The sequence below is a fragment of the Pecten maximus genome, chromosome 2 (genome assembly GCF_902652985.1).
Source record: "Pecten maximus chromosome 2, xPecMax1.1, whole genome shotgun sequence".
Classification (NCBI taxonomy): domain Eukaryota; kingdom Metazoa; phylum Mollusca; class Bivalvia; order Pectinida; family Pectinidae; genus Pecten; species Pecten maximus.
The window spans coordinates 33,489,350-33,508,963 of record NC_047016.1 but is presented as its reverse complement, the minus strand read 5'-3'; the positions used below and the strand labels follow the sequence as shown (position 1 = coordinate 33,508,963).

Sequence of the window (19,614 nt, the reverse complement as noted above, 5' to 3'; positions counted from 1 at the left end):
CATAACACGGTTTGTGTAATGTGTTGTCATAATATGTGTGATCATAACACGGTTTGTGTAATGGATGTCATTATATGTGTGGTCATACCACGGTTTGTGTAATGTGTTGTCATTATATGTGTGGTCATACCACGGTTTGTGTAATGTGTTGTCATTATATGTGTGGTCATAACACAGTTTGTGCAATGTGGTGTCATAATATGTGTGGTCATAACACAGTTTGTGCAATGTGGTGTCATAATATGTGTGGTCATAACACAGTTTGTGCAATGTGGTGTCATAATATGTGTGGTCATAACACAGTTTGTGCAATGTGGTGTCATAATATGTGTGGTCATAACACAGTTTGTGCATTGTGGTGTCATAATATGTGTGGTCATAACACAGTTTGTGTAATGTGGTGTCATAATGTGTGGTCATAACACAGTTTGTGTAATGTGGTGTCATAATATGTGTGGTCATAACACAGTTTGTGTAATGTGGTGTCATATATGTGTGGTCATAACACAGTTTGTGTAATGTGGTGTCATTATATGTGTGGTCATAACACAGTTTGTGTAATGTGGTGTCATAATATGTGTGGTCATAACACAGTTTGTGCAATGTGGTGTCATAATATGTGTGGTCATAACACAGTTTGTGCAATGTGGTGTCATAATATATGTGGTCATAACACAGTTTGTGCAATGTGGTGTCATAATATGAGTGGTCATAACACAGTTTGTGTAATGTGGTGTCATAATATGTGTGGTCATAACACAGTTTGTGCAATGTGGTGTCATAATATGTGTGGTCATAACACAGTTTGTGTAATGTGGTGTCATAATATGTGTGGTCATAACACAGTTTGTGTAATGGGTCTAAAGCCATACAACATGCCGTAAAACCATTATTTTCTTGGTTGTTTCTAGCAGCTCACTTTACCACAGACAGTGTTTCCTTTTAGCTCAATAGTAAACAATATGTCATATGTGTCATGAATCACGAATAAAGTATATATGCTGAACCAGTTTTATTTTAATAAGATGATTTTAGCCCCTTGAAAGTTGATAGAAAGTATTTCTGAAATTCAAACTAAAACTTTTTAAGTTTTTAATGTATCAAAATCAATGTTCTACCACTTTGTTAGAATACTAATCGCATCATTGCAATACTATCTTATATCAATAGAGTGTCCACAAAACAACTATAACTTATATTTAAAGTCCCTAATGCTGTTACTAAATTTCAGAAAATTCATTCCTATCAAGCATGAAACCTCAAAGTGATATTAATTGCTAGAAGCTAAAATTTCAGAAGTGTTTTCTTTCAATAGTAGGCCTAAACGTCTTGCTGAAATCTTTGATCAAAATTGTGGTGCCGGACGGATGGATGGAATCGGAGTAAAGGAATAAGTCCATAACTAAGTAAACTTTAAAGTGTAAAATATAAACCTTAATTGCGGAGTCAACATATGTCAGTTTCACATTCTTCGGGAAAATCTTCAGTTATAATATATATATATATATATATATAGATCTTTTTCTGTTATGTAAATACTGGATCATGCACATATGACTGGGCTGTATATTTGCTAAAATTCCAGAAAGAAAAGTAACACAAGGAATTAATTTCTAAAAAGTGAAATCTAAAGTTTATTTTATCAATTAAATATAAAACATTCATGTACATGCACAGTATTGTTAGCAAAACATTGTAGATATTTACAAAACATACACATTTCGTGATAAAATCACAAAAGGCAAACAACAGTATTTTATAGTCATGTACTTTGTATACTGTAGTACATAATATATATTCAATTGTTTTAAAATGTATACCAAATGTTTGAAAAAAATGGCGAATTTGTTTGAGATTCAGTAAGAATACAAATATTCAGCAGTGCTAATAAGTGAAAGAAATATAATATTTTGTAAACAATTCGTATTTTCCGAGTCAGGTTCGAAATGAAACAAAAACGGAAGTCAATATTGGAATCACAATTTCAAGATTATCTCATTTCAGACATATGCTGGAATATAGAACTGTAATTATCTCCTTTCTCCTTGATTTAATGCATCCATCAGCTTTCTATACCCCTCTGGCCTGAATGTATTATATATTGTACCGTCAAATATATCATTCGGGAATTCCAATACAAATTTTAACGATTATTGATGTTTAAACACTATTCGAATTGGATAACAGTCTGAGAAACTTAGAACCACGTGGTACATTATATTCACACAACTGTTTTTTGGTTTTGTCGTTTTATGCATAGTACCTTGTTACTTGGTAATTATTTTGATCCTTTGTGTGCCAATTTATGGAGTATTTTTTTCAGTCATTGTGTTATTAAGTTCTGGGTAGAAGAGATTGAATGTTTTTGTACTGGTAACTTTTATTCATTGGCTATGTAGTACTGGTTACACACTCATACAACCTTGACTACACCATAACACTTGGATTGATTAAAATGACTTAGTATCAATATTATTAACAACAACATTTATGATTACTTTATTCGCGTTAAGCAAGCTATGGTTTGTCTCTACGAAACTGTAACACTCGTATTTTACATTGGCGGATTAGGCATTAGCGGGACAGCCTCAGTACCCGTCTGAGGTCGGTATCTAACCTGTTGAGGAGCCGTTGGAGGAGGAGATAATACTGTCCCTCCTGGCCCGTAGGTCTGACCCGGTACATACGGCCCCTGGGTTAAGTACGGTGGAGGACCACCGTGTTCTGGTGGTCCCTGAGGAACAGAGCTGTGTTGATCATGTGTGGAATGCCACAGGTAGATGACCGCGTCCCTGACCAGGTGTTCAGAAGATGCCTCCCCAATCGCTTTCAATATGAACACACCGTCTTCTGTTATTTCTGACCCCGCAAATCGGCTAATATCGTTGTCTGATGGAGATGGGGACACTTCCTTTGACATATACAGGTAACTCTTGATATATCTGTAAGAACGAATATAGCATAGCAACATAAGCATAAGGAATGCAAATTAATGTATGTATGTATGTTATCATGATATATCATACTTATTTTATATATAAAACGTACATAATAACGTGCAAATATATCAATCATTAACCTTAATATTTTCAGGAAGGATCCAGATGTTTACAATGTAGGTAAATAGGTTCTACTTACCGTTTCCTAAAGACTGGCACCAGGACTGTAAGTAGCTGTATTACACCACTGATCGTGGTTATAACTGTTACCCCTACTAACCACAGCCATAGGAAACTCAACATCATCTTGTAGTAGTGCATGATATTATCTGTGTTACTGAGGACACACTGTACTGTATATCTTTGTACGTTGCTCATTAATCGGATTTGAAAATCACACATTATTATGTGGTCAGGTGAAGAATCAAACGAATGCCATTCGACCGTTTCATTGCCAACGATATCATTCAGTACCTGTTTTCCAAAAGAAGAGTGGTTTTCAGATTTCAGAAGGCCATTCATAACAGATACTTGTGTGACGATGTTGATGAAGTACAAAAGTTTCGTGAACAGAAATAGCAATGTTAGCCATCCCCATGGACAACCTTTCAATACAGTGGAGTCAATCCAGCTCTTCATGTACCGTCCAACTTGTCTCCCCATTTGGGCTCGGTCGGCCATATTAAGTGTCTCGTAGCCATCTGTAAGTCCTGATATCTTTGTAAATCTGAATCCCACTAGGCCCTGTCCTACCGATAGGACAAGATCCGGAAGTTTGAACAGCAGTGCCTGTATGAGGAGGATGAGAGGAAGCCATCGCCATTTGAACTCTTTTGAAGATACTTTTGTTTCCCTTAAATGTGGTCTAATAGGAATATCCTCGAACATAGGCACGTAATAGGTACTGGTATCAGAACAAATTCTGTTGGTATATGCAACCATTTGATGTGTGAATTGTTGTGGTGTCCAACACGAAACTAAATCGTCCTGCGAAAACTGAAAACCATACGTCAACACTGCAAACAGGACAAGGATACCCACTGTCCACGTACTGTTGAGTCTCCCACACTGGTCATTTAGACGGACACTGGACTGGGTCAAATGTCGTACAAATGGACGCCAAACCATGGTTTTATCTGTAACAATAACTCATTAATCAGGCTAAAATAACAGCATTTGTTATGGGGCTATCTGTTGCTATCATGTCATTAAAATAGATTCGGATATTCATCTCGGCTATTCTATGATTTACGTAATAGTACGTGTCATATGTGATGTGATACAATTGCTGAAATGGATATTAAATTTTGTTAAACCGCTATATTCTTAACAGACTGTGCTACTGTATGGTATTAAATATGTAATGAATTGTACAAAAAACACACAAATTATGACCTTTATTATATAATATCTTATAAAATATATAAGATATCTTCTATATTATATAAGATATCTTATAAAGTAAAGTTTATAAGATATCTTATAAAAGATATAAGATGTCTTATAAAAGATATAAGATATCTGATATCTTTAATGAGATATCTCATATATTATATAAGATATCTTATAAACTTTAAATAAGATATCTAATAAACATATAAAATATCTCATAAACATATAAGATATTTCATAAACATATATATATCTTGTATGATATATAAGATATCTTATATAATTTGGTAAAATACTGGATCAACATAGCTCCGCGAATAAATAACGATGTATTCTTTTGAAATATGACCGATAAGCATATGATAAATTGTATAATTGAAATAATATTGCTTAGAATTTCCAGACATATTTCGATATATTCTTATGCCAAATACTCACCAATATATTCTTTCGATAACCGAAGACAGACGGCTATATAACTATATTATCAGGCTTATATTACTCCATGTCAATATTGTTATTTTGTAATACCTAAGTGAGATTTTGTAATAGCTGTTATGGGATTGTCAGGGATATAATTGACGTTGTGATGTATTTAGTAACACGTTTCCGGGAATTAAGTTTTCGGGTCGGTGGTTTTCGTCTCTCAGTCTTACTCACACTTATTAATTTAACACTTGTGTACTTATTTACAGTCTCATGCGTTCAGTTAAATACCTATCAAATGTACATGTCCTACTTTTAACACGTTCATCAGTATTATCAGCTAGTATTATGTTGATATCGGCTATGGTATAGAATAAATGCATGCTTATACACATGTAGTGTGTTGCTTACCTTAGCTTTTTAAAGCTAATACAAATGTACCAGCCGATAAATGACCTAAATCTTATACCGGAAATAACCATGAATAGCAGAAGAACGATAACTTTGTGAGTAGAGATTGTTGTTGACTGCAAGAGTTATCGTCCCTGTACTAAATTAATAAAGAAACGCTTTGAAATCATTCGAAAATAATCATCTTCAATATATCTGGATTTTATAAGCGATGATTGGATAAGATATTCCTATCTATACCGTCAACTTTCGTTATGTCAATCTCTGATAACGCAAAGACGTTGCTTAACCCGAAGTAAAAAATCATTTCTGACAGTAAAAATTCTATATAGAATATATTCGGTTTACTCCAATACTCAATATTCAATATCTCAACGTTTTTCACGGTCCAACTGCCATGGAGAAAACGAGGTTTGACTCGAATTATAAGATAACGTATTTGGACCAGTGTTCAGTCCTTCTAACATTTCTCTTCAGGCAACATACATTAATTATACCTTGGCTATCTTGTGCCCGATACTCTGTATACTCCCTTTTCAAATTAATTACATTTCAACTAATGTTTTCCAATTATCTTGTCTTTTAAAGTAGATAATTTTATAGTTCATTTCTATGGTGTAAGCGCCGTAATTGTATACATTTGTATTTGATTATACAGTAAAAACCGAAATTATATCATTAAAACATAGTCAATAACCCCACCCATCCTATAGGGTGTTACTGTCACTCTTAAGAACACGTCATAGGACAAAATTGAAGTCTCAGTCACCGCCATCTTGTGGTCAAAATAGAATACTTGTTTGAGCCTATGCTAATGTACATATCGGGGTCGCCATATCGTTAAATTTAGTTACTTTAACGGACTTGGGTGTATTTCTGTTGTAATCTTCTAAAAGCTAGTTTTGTATACATTAGTTAAAACAGCATTTTATTTCACTGATTTGAAGTCCAATATGGGCTTACGATTACCTTAAATCCACATCTCTCTGTCCTAAGTCTCTAACCGTGTGCCTCTTTTAACTTTTGACGAAACACTTTAAACAGTAATATGATCTAAATCCAATCGCAGCTCTGCTCGGTGTCATTATATGTGCGGTCACAACACGGTTTATGTAATATATACCATTACACTCACAACAGGAACGTTATATGATTGTTTCTTTTTTTTTCTGCCACCACAAATACAATGTATCCATGATAATGAAAAGAACATTGTAAACATAACCATGACAACACCCGGATAAAACTTGCGCCCACATAATTTACAAGTACATGACACCCATCATTAAATCGAAACTTCACAAACCAAACCTTAACCTGCAGCTTACTGTACTAACACGCAATGATTAACTCTAACCGATGAGTACGTTGGTCCTTTTAAATCAATAGCAAAAATGATACAAGCCTTATATGTCATGAATAAAGTATACTGTTTTAATTGGATAATATTGGACCCTTGAAAGTTGCATTTATTGAGAGGGATTTTGAAAATCAAACTTGAAATTTAATTAAATTTATACATGTTTTATACTCAAAAAGAATTAATTTCAAGATTCCCCCCCCCCCCCCCCCAGAGTAACAATAAAAATCAGTGTTTTTAAAAAACTTTAACCTGAATTAAAAGTCCATAATGTTATCAATGTCTTCACAAAATCAATTAACATGCAGATATGAGACATCAAAGTGATGTTAAATGCCAGAAATAATCATTGCAGCACGTTTCTGCTTTTATTAGAAGGCCTGAAGAAAATAACCTTAATGCGGCGACGGCGGGAATAGGGGTAAAAGTGTATGCCCTGACGAAGTCATACGGGCAATAAAAACGAACAAACTAACCTTGACAACTTTTCCTTCGACGATGTTTGGAATATGTTCATGTTTCAAACCATATTACATATCAAAGACAATATTATATCTTATTATGCCTTGCAAATTTTACATGTTAAAGCATAATATTCTTCGGAAGAATGTCTAATTATCAGTATCAATATAATGATATGATATTTCCCCATTATTCAAGCACTTGATCATGCATATATCACTGGCCGGTATATTAGCTATAATTTCAGAACGAAAAGAAGCACATTCCAAAACGTAAACCATTAACTTTATTTCATAAATTCAATATAAAACATGCATGTAAAATATTGTTAGTAAAATAATGTAAATATTTACAAAATATAGACATCGTGTTAAAATCACATGTATAATGTAGTTATTTGTATGTATTGCATTGTAAAATGACGAATATGTTTGAGAATCAATCCGAAAGCTATCTTTCAGTAGTGATGAGAAGTAAAAGAAACATTTGTGAATACTTGTTTTTTTCATGAGTCAGGTTTGATAAAATACAAAAACGGAAGGTCATGTTTTAATCACCATTACGTTGCCACAGTTGGTATATAGAATCATCTCCTTTCTTTAGACTTGAGGCATCCAGGCTTCTTCACCTCTCCGGTCTACACGTATCATATATTGAACCGCATTGAATATTCACGTATGCCGATACAAATACACAATATTACGGAGTATCATTGTTTACACTTCTGTGACAATAGGATAACGGTCTTGGAAATTGTGAGCCATGTGGTATATGATATTCATAAACTTAATTTTGGGTTTTTGTCATGCTATGCATAGCCGGTTGTTGTTTGTTATTTGATGATTGTCTTGATCATTCGGGTGCCTATTGACGTAGTGATTTGTTCAGCCACTGTATTACTTAGCCCTGAGTAAAAGGCATATTCTTGTGATTTAAAAAGTATGTATTGGTAACTAGTAAATAATCTGTAAATTGAATATTTTATACATTGGTTATATAGTAATGGTATTGGATTAATATAAAAGGTAACTACAACCTAAATAAATTGAGTTGTACATCTATTGATTAAAATGACTGCGTATATCAACAATATATTTCGTTTATGAATAATGAGATAATGTAAATCATCCCATAACTATGATATAAGCTACACTCTGCCTCTACGAAACTGTTATAACCATATGTCAATTGTTACAAAATACGATCTTTTTATATTGGTTGGTGGGTCATCAGAGGGGCAGCCTCAGTACCCGTCTGAGGTCGATATTTAACCTGTTGTGGAGGAGCCATGGGAGGAGATGCCGCATCTCCTGGCCCGTAAGTCTGACCCGGTACATGCGACGCTGGTAAGTATGACGGAGGACCACCGTGTGCTGGTGGTCCCTGAGGAACAGAGCTGTGTTGATCATGTGTGGAATGCCACAGATATAAGACCGCGTCCCTGACCAGGTGTTCAGAAGATGCCTCCCCAATCGCTTTCAATATGAACACACCGTCCTCTGTTATTTCTGACCCCGCAAACCTGCCAATATCGTTGTCTGATGGAGATGGGGACACTTCCTTTGACATATACAGGTAACTCTTGATGTATCTGTAAGAATGAATATAGCGTAGCAGCATAAGCAACATGAATCCGACATACAATGTAATTGAAATGTGTGGTGTTTGCAGCGAGATTCTACGATTTACATTATGATTTGTGTTACTTAAATAAAAAATAATGAAACGTTTGTACAAATGAAAAGCGGGATATTGTTTTTCAGAGAGTTAGACATAATAGAGCAAAAAAAAAAAATACATTAAACTGCGTCATACAACTGTTTCCTCATTCTAAATATCAGTGTTGCTAACGATTTAAATGATTTTATGAGGCGACCAAAACTCAAAATATGTCAAAAGTAATATCAAAATCTGGTGAGAGAAATTTCAATGAATTAAATGATCTCCAGTAGCAAAATTCAAAGGGACGTCAAGTCATGTGTTTATTCTGTCATAAGTTACTATTCAAAGGAATTAAAACGCGTTAAAAAGTAAACAGACACAAAAGAAATTAAATTCCTGTATGTCTTCAGCAGATATTGATTAAGAGTAACTTCCTTCCTTATACGTTATACTTAATCTATCAAGAAGGTTCCGGATGTTCTCAATGTAAATAAATGTATATTTACTTACCGTTTCCTAAAGACTGGCACCAGGACTGTAAGTAGCTGTATTACACCACTGATCGTGGTTATAACTGTTACCCCTACTAACCACAGCCATAGGAAACACAACATCATCTTGTAGTAGTGCATGATATCATCTGTGTTATTGAGGGCACACTGCACTGTATATCTTTGTACGTTGGTCAGTGTCCGGATAGGAAAATCACACAATACTATGCGGTCGGGTGAAGAATCAAACGAATGCCATTCGACCGTTTCATTGCCAACGATATCATTCAGTACCTGTTTACCAAAAGAAGAGTGGTTTTCAGATTTCAGGAGATCATTCATAACAGATACTTGTGTGACGATGTTGATGAAGTACAAAAGTTTCGTGAACAGAAAGAGCAGTGTTAGCCATCCCCATGGACAACCTTTCAATACAGTTGAGTCAATCCAGCTCTTCATGTACCGTCCAACTTGTCTCCCCATTATGGTTCGGTCAGCCATATTAAGTGTCTCGTAGCCATCTGTAAGTCCTGATATCTTTGTAAATCTGAATCCCACTAGGCCCTGTCCTACAGATAGGACAAGATCCGGAAGTTTGAACAGCAGTGCCTGTATGAGGAGGATGAGAGGAAGCCATCGCCATTTGTACTCTTTTGAAGATACTTTTGTATCTCTTAAATGTGGACTAATCGGAATATCTTCGGACAAAGGGACGTGGTAGGTACCGGAATCAGAACATATTTTGTTGGCATATACAGTCATTTGATGTGTGAAATCTGTGGGTGTCCAGCATGAAACTGAATCGTCGTGCGAAGACTGAACACAATACGTCAACACCGCAAACAGGACAAGGATACCCACTGTCCATGTACTGTTGAGTCTCCCACACTGGTCATTTAGACGGACACTGGACTGGGTCAAATGTCGTACAAATGGACGCCAAACCATGGTTTTATCTGTGGAGAAAACCAATAACTCATCAGCAGTTACAAAACTATTACAACCAGACAAGTTTCTAAGACGTGATTACGTCAAGATTCAAACATATAACACATAAATAACTTTATTGAACACTATACTATCATTGCTCCATCAATACATTTTAAGATTACAATGTAGGCCTACCATATACCCCTCCCTCCAACGATGGTAACTCTCGAATTTTGGGTATCAAAGGAAATAGCATTTCTTGTTAGGGCACCATGCAATCATCGAATAGGGATTAGAGGTAAATTCATTCGAATTCGGTCAATATTCGTGCGGTGGCTTTGGTAGTCCACTAAAACGGTAGGTCACCTGTTAAGAGATATCAGGGTTAATAACAGACCGGTCAAAAGTTTGAGCCTGCGGCAATGTACAGTTTAAGCGACTATGCATTTGACAGCATAACATAGGGCGTTTCTATTTTTTCATTTCCGATATCTTAAAATATAACAAAATGGAAGCTATTTTTTTTCGTGGTCACTTTCTGCAACAAAAATGTGATATTTACCTTCATCTTTGCTGTTGTTTTAAAAGTACTTTTCAAGTCTTAAAGTTCATTTTATGATTTCAAATATATCCGTTATGTGAAAAGTAGGGTTTTGAGGTGTCAAAAAAAATCTATAAACGGATAAACATTTTACTAGAAGTAAACTGCTTAAATGTGATTTATCTTAACCTAAACCGCATACTAAAAGTCAGGATAATTTTCAGAGATCAAATGTATCCTTGAACATTTGACCCAAATGACCTTGATATTTGACCCAATTACCTTGACCTATATGATAAGTTCAAAACCTTTACCTTCGGATAAACACATATTGCATATGATACATTGTGCTAATAATAAGATATACATAGTACCATACCTTATTCAAGGAGCGTAGCGTACAATTGCAAGGCAGTAAAGATGAATTTGTACTGGGAAATCTAGGAATTGGTGTTATAAAGTCAAAATTGTTTCTAACGGGATATCTCGCACATAGATACATAATAGTAACATATTTACACAAATGAAAGGGAAAAAATATGATTTATGCCCTGACCGGGCCTCGCACTCACGATCATTGTTTTTTAGATTTACAGAATTGTTAAGTCTAAAAAGAAGTTTTTGATAAAATAACACAGAATGTCTGCTAATATAAATACCATAATATTATAAACCTACAACAGTTTATCAGTCTGTATCTTGAAAGACAGAAGAGTTAAAACCTGTATCGTATAGCCTATAGGATCCTACATCATGTTACTTCCTTATTTCATAGGTGCTTTGCACGTTTATAAGTCCAAGACCGATTATAGACATAATGGGTCTTGGACTTATATACGTGCAAAGCACCTATGGTCATTTAAATCAATTTTGTATTGTATTTCTGATACTTATGTCTACTTAATAGTTTCACAACAAAACAAGCAGAAAACGGTACCTAAATGTCAATGTCGGATATGCCTTTTCAATTAATAACTTAAAATATAATGTTGCTATGGTATATTCACGAGCGGTTGAAATTTCCGAGATACATAACGCTTAGTACGTTGTTTTCATCACGGGTACGTGTGCTACTCCTGAGTGTGATTTTTTTTTATTAAAAAATAGAGAAAAGAATAAGAAAATAATCGCATCATAACGATCAGATGCTTATTTGAAGAATGCATAAAATAGGCTTTTAAGGCCACTAAGTGGATTGTTACTTTTATAAACTTTTTAAAGTTAAGCATCTGCTTGTTAAACATCACTTACCTTAGCGTTTCGAGGGAATAGTCAAAATGATAGTATTAGTATGTATCGGTCTCGAAATGACCTAAATAACCACCGGAAATGACGACATAGACAGGCCAATAGATCCAAACAGTCCACGGGAGAAGAACGATAACTAGAAGTTGATACTGCTACTTCAAATACTCTACCAAGAGTTGTTTTTCTTGTATCCTTTGTTACTGTAAATGTCTTATCTATTGCATTTGTAGTCTTTTAATACAATTAAAATAATCAATTTTGTATTTTACCAAACATTGATATGTGTGAATGTTATACTTAAATATTTTACTATTGTACTTTTTTAAGTTCAATTAACTTTAATTAAGGTAGATGACAATTCAAGTTGTCATTTGAATAGTAAATGGCCATGCATATTGCCACTAGTTGACACTAAGTGAATAATATATCTGAATATAAGAAACGCTGTTTAAAAAAAGCAACTGTTTTATTTTACCTTTTTTATCATTATTTTGATGAATTATGGAATAGATGTACACTAAATGAATGCTAAAAAATGTCAATGTGAAGCCGCCCATATTATCATTGATCTTCACTGCTATGACAGCAATTAATTATGTACTTGTATTTTGAATCAGGATTAGACAAACTTTCAGACAAGAGAAAAAGAAGGATACCGTAACTTTACGAAACAAAACAATTGTGTCACCCTGGGTTTCCTACTAAAATAAAAATTCTACCTTATACAGTTAATAAAGATGTCAGATATGACCTGAGAAACAATTGTGACTTTATAACACCAATTTCCAGACTTCCCAGTACAAATTCATCTTTACTGCCTTCTATATTAAAAAACCACAAAAAAAAAAAAAAAAAAAAAACCTCATCGGTCACTTTTGTCAGTAGATGACTATGGTTTTCCTTAAAATACATATGCATTTGATGTTATCGATAACAACATCTAAAAAAATAAATATATTTTTAAATGTTCAAATTTGTTGATGCTACTTAGTTTTATTGCAATATTTTCCCACATGCGAATTAGGTCAATTATTTTCTTTGACAAAGGTCCATTTCTCAAGACATCAACAATCGTCCATTACCCCCTTTGGACATCATTCGTTATCACTTTATATTTCTCCGATTTAGTAACACGTGTCGCCGCCACCAAACCCAATATTAATCATACAACAAAATGTGCAATATTTAAAACAAATCAATAGTAAATGTATTAACATACGTAACACATGCCCTGATTTACCGCTTTTATTTAGATTTATGTGGGCTAAAACGTTACATAAGGTCAGCGAAATATGAATTTAGTAATATATGCAGTATACGCCAAAAGTGAGAAAAAAACCCCACTATTAACACTTCTTTCATCCTTCTTGATATCTATTCAATTTTCTATTTATGACGTCACTCACTCCATCGCAAATCAACAAACTACTACATGTAATGTAACAATTAATCCAAAAGCTGCCTTTCTATCTACTGTTTATCTCTGAGCATCATCGTCGGACACCCACGGTTAATTGACGCGTATCATTAGTACTGTAGCGTAGCGTAGTGCAAGCAAACGTGGGTCTCCGACGATACTGATCATAGGAATGTACAAAAATCACTACAACGAATAACACTTCTAAATATAAATGTATTAATAAATTCAGTCTGTTCCAATTAATCAAAATACACCATCAGAATTAAAGCATATAATAAGAATGAATTAAAATACATCATCAGAGTGAATCAACGTCCACCATAAGAATGAATTAACGTACATCATCAGAATTAATTAACGTACTGTACGTTACCAGAATTAAAGTACATTATCAGAATGAATTAACGTACATCATCAGAGTGCATCAACGTACATCATAAGAATGAATTAAGGAACAACATTAGAATGAATTAACGTACAACAAAAGCTATTTCGCCATTAAGATTTCAGTGATGACATATATTTCTTATCGAAGATTTATTGTTGTTTTGTCTATATTCCACGTTCATAGTACCACATATGATAATTCAATAACTTAATAACCAATTCACCTATTCTTTAAGTTAGCATTAGATTAGAGGTGCATAATGTTATGATTCACACTTTGTCATTAATGTGAAAAGAAAATAGTGTTTCTTAACAAAAGAAGGTAGAGAGGATATCCCTCTACGTTATCCGTTAACTCCAGATGAAATCATTCCACATTCCACACAAATCTTAATCTGCAAAATTAGTTTTAAAATACCTTAATTAGAGATACAACATTCTGTATTGTGCATAGATTAATAGCTTTAGAGTTAATATGCCATTTTCTTTATGTCGATGTACATTTATTCATGATTCAGATATACTTCATATGATAGCTAGGTTGTCAGTGTCATCTTTGTATCAGATCACATTTCAAATGCATGTCTAGAATATACTTTTTCAGCAATAAAGTCAAACATCTACTCATAAAAATGCAAAGCATGATTAATAAAGCCTTAGAGCTCATCAGTGTATTAATTACATCCCAGATTCAAACATATAATTATATTGGTGCAATGTTTTAGTGTTTATGTATTTATAAAGCAGTGACCTTATACATGCATTAACCGAGATGTAGCGACAACCATAAGATATAAAGTTGATGTATATAATACACTAAGGAATGTTCACTTTGGTTGGTTTGCCGGTAGAGGGACAGTCTCAGTACCCGTCTGAGTTCGGTATCGCGTGGGTGATGTAGTATCTCCTGGCCCGTAAGCCTGACCCGGTACTAACGACCCTGGTAAGTATGACGGAGGACCAACGTGTTCTGATGGTCCCTGAGGAACAGAGCTGTGTTGATCATGTGTGGAATGCCACAGATAGATGACGGCGTCCCTGACCAGGTGTTCAGATGATGCCTCCCCAATCGCTTTCAATACAAACACACCGTCCTCTGTTATTTCTGACCCCGCAAACCTGCCAATATCGTTGTCTGATGGGGATGGGGACACTTCCTTTGACATATACAGGTAACTCTTGATGTATCTGTAACAACAAATAAAAAAACAATGACAATTTAGATCGTTCGTTGAACTTTTTGTAGGATTCAAAAATTAAAAAAAAAGTTGATTAAGGCGTGATGTAAAAAAAAACCCAGCTCATTATAGGATCAAGTTCAACTTTTTTGAAAACATTAATGGATTATACATGTAAATGCTACCTTGGAACTGGTTAAATATAATGCATTAAACTGTGACGACATGCGGACGGCATACGATCAATTGGTTCTTCAGGAAGGAGGTATCAGTTGGTTCTGCAGGAAGGGGGCGGGTTTAAAACGTTTCCATATTTATCCGAAGCGGCACCATATTGACCAATATTTACATGTCTAACCTGATAACAAGCCATCAGTTTACTTACCGGTTCCTAAAGACTGGCATTATTACTGTTAAACTCTGTACTAATCCACTGGTCGTAGTTATTACCGATACCACAACGAACCACAGCCATAGGAAACACATAATCATCTCGTAGTATGCTATGTTATTATGGATACACTGCACGGTCCATCTTTGTAATGCTTGCAGCTGATTAATTTGAAAAGAACACAACGTTATGCGGCTGAATGGAGAATCAAATGTATGAAATTCGCTTTGATTTCCCCCGATAATGTTATCAAACATTTGTCTTCCAAAAGAAGACTGGTTATCAGATTTCAGAATACCATCCATGACAGATAATTGTGTGATGATGTTGATGAAGTATAGAAGTTTGGTGAAGAGAATGAGCAAGGTCAGCCATCCCCATGGACAACCTTTCGATACAGTCGAGTCTATCCAGCTCTTCAAATGCCTTCCAACTTGTCTCCCCATTATGGTTCGGTCGGCCATATTAAGTGTCTCGTAGCCATCTGTAAGTCCTGATATCTTGGTAAACCTGAATCCCAATAGACCCTGTCCTACCGATAGGACAATATCAGGAAGTTTGAACAGCAGTGCTTGCACGAGGAGGATAAGTGGTAGCCATCGCCATTTGAACTGCAATGCATCTCGTCCCGTGTGTCCCATATTCGGAATATCCTTGGTCACAGGCAGATAATGGACACCAGAGTGGCTACATATTTTGTTTGTATATACTATCAATGCGTAAGTGAAATCAGTGGGTGTCCAACAGCTGACTGCATCGTCATAGGGAATCTGGATGAAAAACGTCAACACCGCAAACAGGACAAGGATGCCCACTGTCCACGTACTGTTGAGTCTCCCACACTGGTCATTTAGACGGACACTGGACTGGGTCAAATGTCGTATAAACGGACGCCAAACCATGCTATCATTTACCTGTGAACATATTAATATTAATATTCTGACGATTGATGTAAACAGACAGTATCTGGTATATATAAATCATAAACTATGAGAAATCCACTAATGAACAATATTATTGACAAACATTAGTCTAGGTAGAGTGAGTATCTGATACGGTTTACATGACATTGTATACATTCAGGGGCCGCGGTGGCCGAGTGGTTAAGGTGTCCCGACACTTTATCACTAGCCCTCCACCTCTGGGTTGCGAGTTCGAAACCTACGTGGGGCAGTTGCCAGGTACTGACCGTAGGCCGGTGGTTTTTCTCCGGGTACTCCGGCTTTCCTCCACCTCCAAAACCTGGCACGTCCTTAAATGACCTTGGCTGTTAATAAGACGTTAAACACAAACAAACCAAAAGTATACATTGGTAGATATACTAAGTACATGGAGTTTTTTGCTTTCCCCTCAATGTATGTTTTTGTCTTATCCCAAACCTGGTTATTAATGTTTTAGATCTTCCAAAAGGCAAATTTAGTCTTCATGGTGTGTTACAACCAACCACGGTCGGGTAATGATTAACAGTCTTGTGCTTGGTTGGATGCCAAAATTGGATCGACTAATTGCCATTTTTCATTCCCTTAATCCGAAGGGTTCTGATGTTAATAAGATCGTCAGAAAATTCGGACTAGCATTCCCTATACCCCTATATAAGCGGTGCCCATTGCACTTGTGAGTTTTGATGCAACTGCATCAACCCCCCCCCCCCCCCCCCCCCCCCAAAAAAGAAACACCAAAGGAAAACAAAAAAACACAAATGCGGTGATCAGTCTAATTAAGATTATAACTAGCCTTGACTTGTAGTAGTGTCCATTCCTCCAGAATACCCTGTAATACAAGTGTACACTGTGTCGTAGAGGATCGTAAAGGAATGGAAATTATTTCAAGTTTAATTTCAATTCAACTGATACGATGACCCATCATATGGTTTGATTGACAATAAGATAAAGATAACCATATCAATAAGTTTAGATTAAGTAACTACACAGCAGTTAGTTTTGACCTGTTAGGACATTCCCAGGAATAGGTATCGATCGATAATTAAAAATATATTAAGATTTCTTCTCCCTAAGTTGAAATGTGCTTATCAAATGAGGCGGAAATACGATATTTTGAGCAACTCGACCACATTCGAAAACCATGTTGCTTTTTTACGCTTGGTTTTGTTGAATACAAAATGAAATTATGTTCTTGCTGGAGTCCTTCCACTGGACTTCACTTTACGATATTAGCGGTAAAACTAACAGGCGCAAGCGGCATAATGCATAAATCCAAAGACAAGACTACCATTTTAGATTACAGTGGAACTTCGTTAACTCGAACTCGGATAACTCGAATACCCCGCTTAACTCGAAGTACCTCGCCGGTCCCGGCCGAATTCTCTCTTTATCTTAGTAAAAAAAAACTCGGATAATTCGAATTCGGATAACTCGAAAAACTCGGATAATACGAAGTAAACTTTGGTCCCAACAATAAAAATCCTACTTGAAATGTTCGAATAACTCGAAGTATAATTTTCGTCGATCGGTGGCAAACGCCGACATTTTTTAAGAGCTAAATTCCGTTTGTAATACTGAACATATCGGCACTACTAACCTACATGCTATTATAAGTGTTTCATAAATTCATAAAAGAAATTGTCGGTTGAATCTTATAACAACAAGTCTTGGTGATAAAAAGTACTGCTTTACTTACATCAGGTAATTTCCCAAGGCGGTCGCCGATATCAGTACACACGATAGTCAACAACTCATCTACCCGTTCGCTCAAGCGGAACTAATCTCTGACACACCGGTAGATCTACCCGGCTGATGTTTTTACAGGTGTAGAAATGGGTGACACAGTCACCGGCGCCTATTAAATCTTTAAACTGCTGAAACAATAGCGTAATTACTGCCGAGGTGTTCAGAGTACAACTGTAACGGTCAGTGCTGTCTATTAAATCGGATAAAACGCCAACTCAGTTACAGTAACATTTTATACGCACATGCGCAGCCCAACTTCCGGTGCTAGTACACATGGAAATGGCGTGGTTATCAATAAAAAGTAAGTAGGCCGATCAAACAGTATTTTATATATGTCCAATAAAAGGTAATGGTTCTGTTACGTTTTGTATGCAATCTGTGTTAAACTTAAACGGTTATTTGTTTTGACATTAATAAATTGTTATTTTGTCGAATTCCGTTTTAACGTTTACCTTTTGCAAACATGACTTGCACATCAGATCGTTATTGAAGTGACTAAGTGAAAGAAACTTTATCGTGACTGTATATCGGCAAAACTACACCAAATTACAAGTGACATAACAAACATTACATATATATTTACATGTATTGACCAGTCTTCACACTAAACTGATGAGCGACAGAGCGAAGTTATAATGTTTATATAATATTGACAAATATTGACCAAACTTTTCACCAAAAACGATAACTCGCTTAATTCGAACACTCGGATAACTCGAAGTTTTTTCGTGGTCCCGTCGACTTCGAGTTAACGAAGTTCCACTGTATATAGAGTGAAAGTGAGTGACCTATATAGTCCAGATATAGCCAAGTCAAGTTGTCGTTACGGAGCAATGCCGAACCATTGATTAATTGAATTATTAAAGATGTATACATATTACGTATTCTAAGATGCATTTAATTGCCTTATCTATCCTTCATTTGTACAGAAAATATCTAGACTGTTTTTTTTTAGAAGACATATTGTAAGTGAAATGACCAGCTCATTGTTATAGTTAAATCAAAGACACCTTAATTTGCTATACTTACGTGTAGGGCTATGTCTTCTGTATATTATAATCCGTGCTTTATATGTATCACTAGCATTAAATACCGTTGATAGAGATACTGACGTCGGTCTGCTTGTCAAAATAATTTTAAAATTTGTTTTGATCTCTTATCTCAAATTTTCTAACTTAAAATAGGACAGGTGGAAATACCCACATGGAGCAGGAACGACAACTTAGGTATGGTTTAGTTACAACCCTGGGTTCATGTAATACGTAACTATTGGGCGTCGTTTTAGTATTATCTGCAAAATGTGATATCACTAAATCGAATAAATGATATCACTAATTCGAATATATGATATCACTGATTCGAATTTATGATATCACTTATTCCTGGAATTAATGATATCAATAAATCGAATGAGTGATATAATTCGTTTAGTGATATCACTAACTAATTATTGATATCACTAAATCCATTTATCGATATCATTAAATATTATTAATTATTAATGATATCATGAATTTGTTTGTGGAGCCACAGTAAATACTTATTTCTCCCCATTTTGGTGGTATTACACTTAAAACCAAGATGGACAATAAACTGCAATTGCTGTTTGATATACCAGACAAAAGGTTATTCGGGGGCAATGTTGTTTTGACAACGGTGATGTGGACCGCAAAACAAAAACAAAAATAA

The 19,614-nt window shown here is 35.3% G+C and overlaps 3 protein-coding genes across 4 annotated transcripts; all 3 read right to left on the bottom strand.

The window, feature by feature from the left end:
• Positions 1-1,606: 1,606 nt before the first annotated feature.
• On the bottom strand, positions 1,607-5,250 carry LOC117321856 (innexin unc-7-like). 2 transcript variants are annotated; one of them, XM_033876446.1, is made up of 3 exons: positions 4,770-4,885; positions 3,139-4,075; positions 1,607-2,942 (listed from the first exon to the last, which is right to left on the bottom strand). In XM_033876446.1, exons 2-3 carry the CDS (start codon positions 4,065-4,067, stop codon positions 2,555-2,557), a joined length of 1,317 nt encoding a protein of 438 aa, XP_033732337.1. In that variant the 5' UTR covers positions 4,068-4,075; positions 4,770-4,885; the 3' UTR covers positions 1,607-2,554. The 2 variants fall into 2 exon arrangements, with proteins under 2 accessions (XP_033732337.1, XP_033732339.1); XM_033876448.1 differs by lacking the exon at positions 4,770-4,885 and adding an exon at positions 5,169-5,250 and having other exon boundaries at positions 2,258-2,942.
• A 2,008-nt stretch (positions 5,251-7,258) lies between these two features.
• Positions 7,259-11,242, bottom strand: LOC117321855 (innexin unc-7-like). Its single transcript, XM_033876445.1, has 2 exons — positions 9,163-11,242; positions 7,259-8,581 (listed from the first exon to the last, which is right to left on the bottom strand). The coding sequence occupies exons 1-2, from the start codon at positions 10,089-10,091 to the stop codon at positions 8,200-8,202; spliced, it is 1,311 nt and encodes a 436-aa protein (XP_033732336.1). The 5' UTR covers positions 10,092-11,242; the 3' UTR covers positions 7,259-8,199.
• A 1,851-nt stretch (positions 11,243-13,093) lies between these two features.
• On the bottom strand, positions 13,094-19,100 carry LOC117321854 (innexin unc-7-like). Its single transcript, XM_033876444.1, has 3 exons — positions 18,955-19,100; positions 15,233-16,152; positions 13,094-14,857 (listed from the first exon to the last, which is right to left on the bottom strand). The coding sequence occupies exons 2-3, from the start codon at positions 16,138-16,140 to the stop codon at positions 14,497-14,499; spliced, it is 1,269 nt and encodes a 422-aa protein (XP_033732335.1). The 5' UTR covers positions 16,141-16,152; positions 18,955-19,100; the 3' UTR covers positions 13,094-14,496.
• Between the last annotated feature and the right edge of the window lie 514 nt (positions 19,101-19,614).

What these genes read in the sequence shown, in the direction of transcription:
- LOC117321855 (XM_033876445.1), bottom strand. Translation starts at nt 10,091, where the DNA reads ATGGTTTGGCGTCCATTTGTACGACATTTGACCCAGTCCAGTGTCCGT. An exon ending in GTGCCAGTCTTTAGGAAACG is followed by an intron (nt 8,582 to 9,162) that starts GTAAGTAAATAT and finishes TCATTCTTACAG; the next exon opens with ATACATCAAGAGTTACCTGT.
- LOC117321854 (XM_033876444.1), bottom strand. Translation starts at nt 16,140, where the DNA reads ATGGTTTGGCGTCCGTTTATACGACATTTGACCCAGTCCAGTGTCCGT. An exon ending in ATGCCAGTCTTTAGGAACCG is followed by an intron (nt 14,858 to 15,232) that starts GTAAGTAAACTG and finishes TTGTTGTTACAG; the next exon opens with ATACATCAAGAGTTACCTGT.
- LOC117321856 (XM_033876448.1), bottom strand. Translation starts at nt 4,067, where the DNA reads ATGGTTTGGCGTCCATTTGTACGACATTTGACCCAGTCCAGTGTCCGT. An exon ending in GTGCCAGTCTTTAGGAAACG is followed by an intron (nt 2,943 to 3,138) that starts GTAAGTAGAACC and finishes TCGTTCTTACAG; the next exon opens with ATATATCAAGAGTTACCTGT.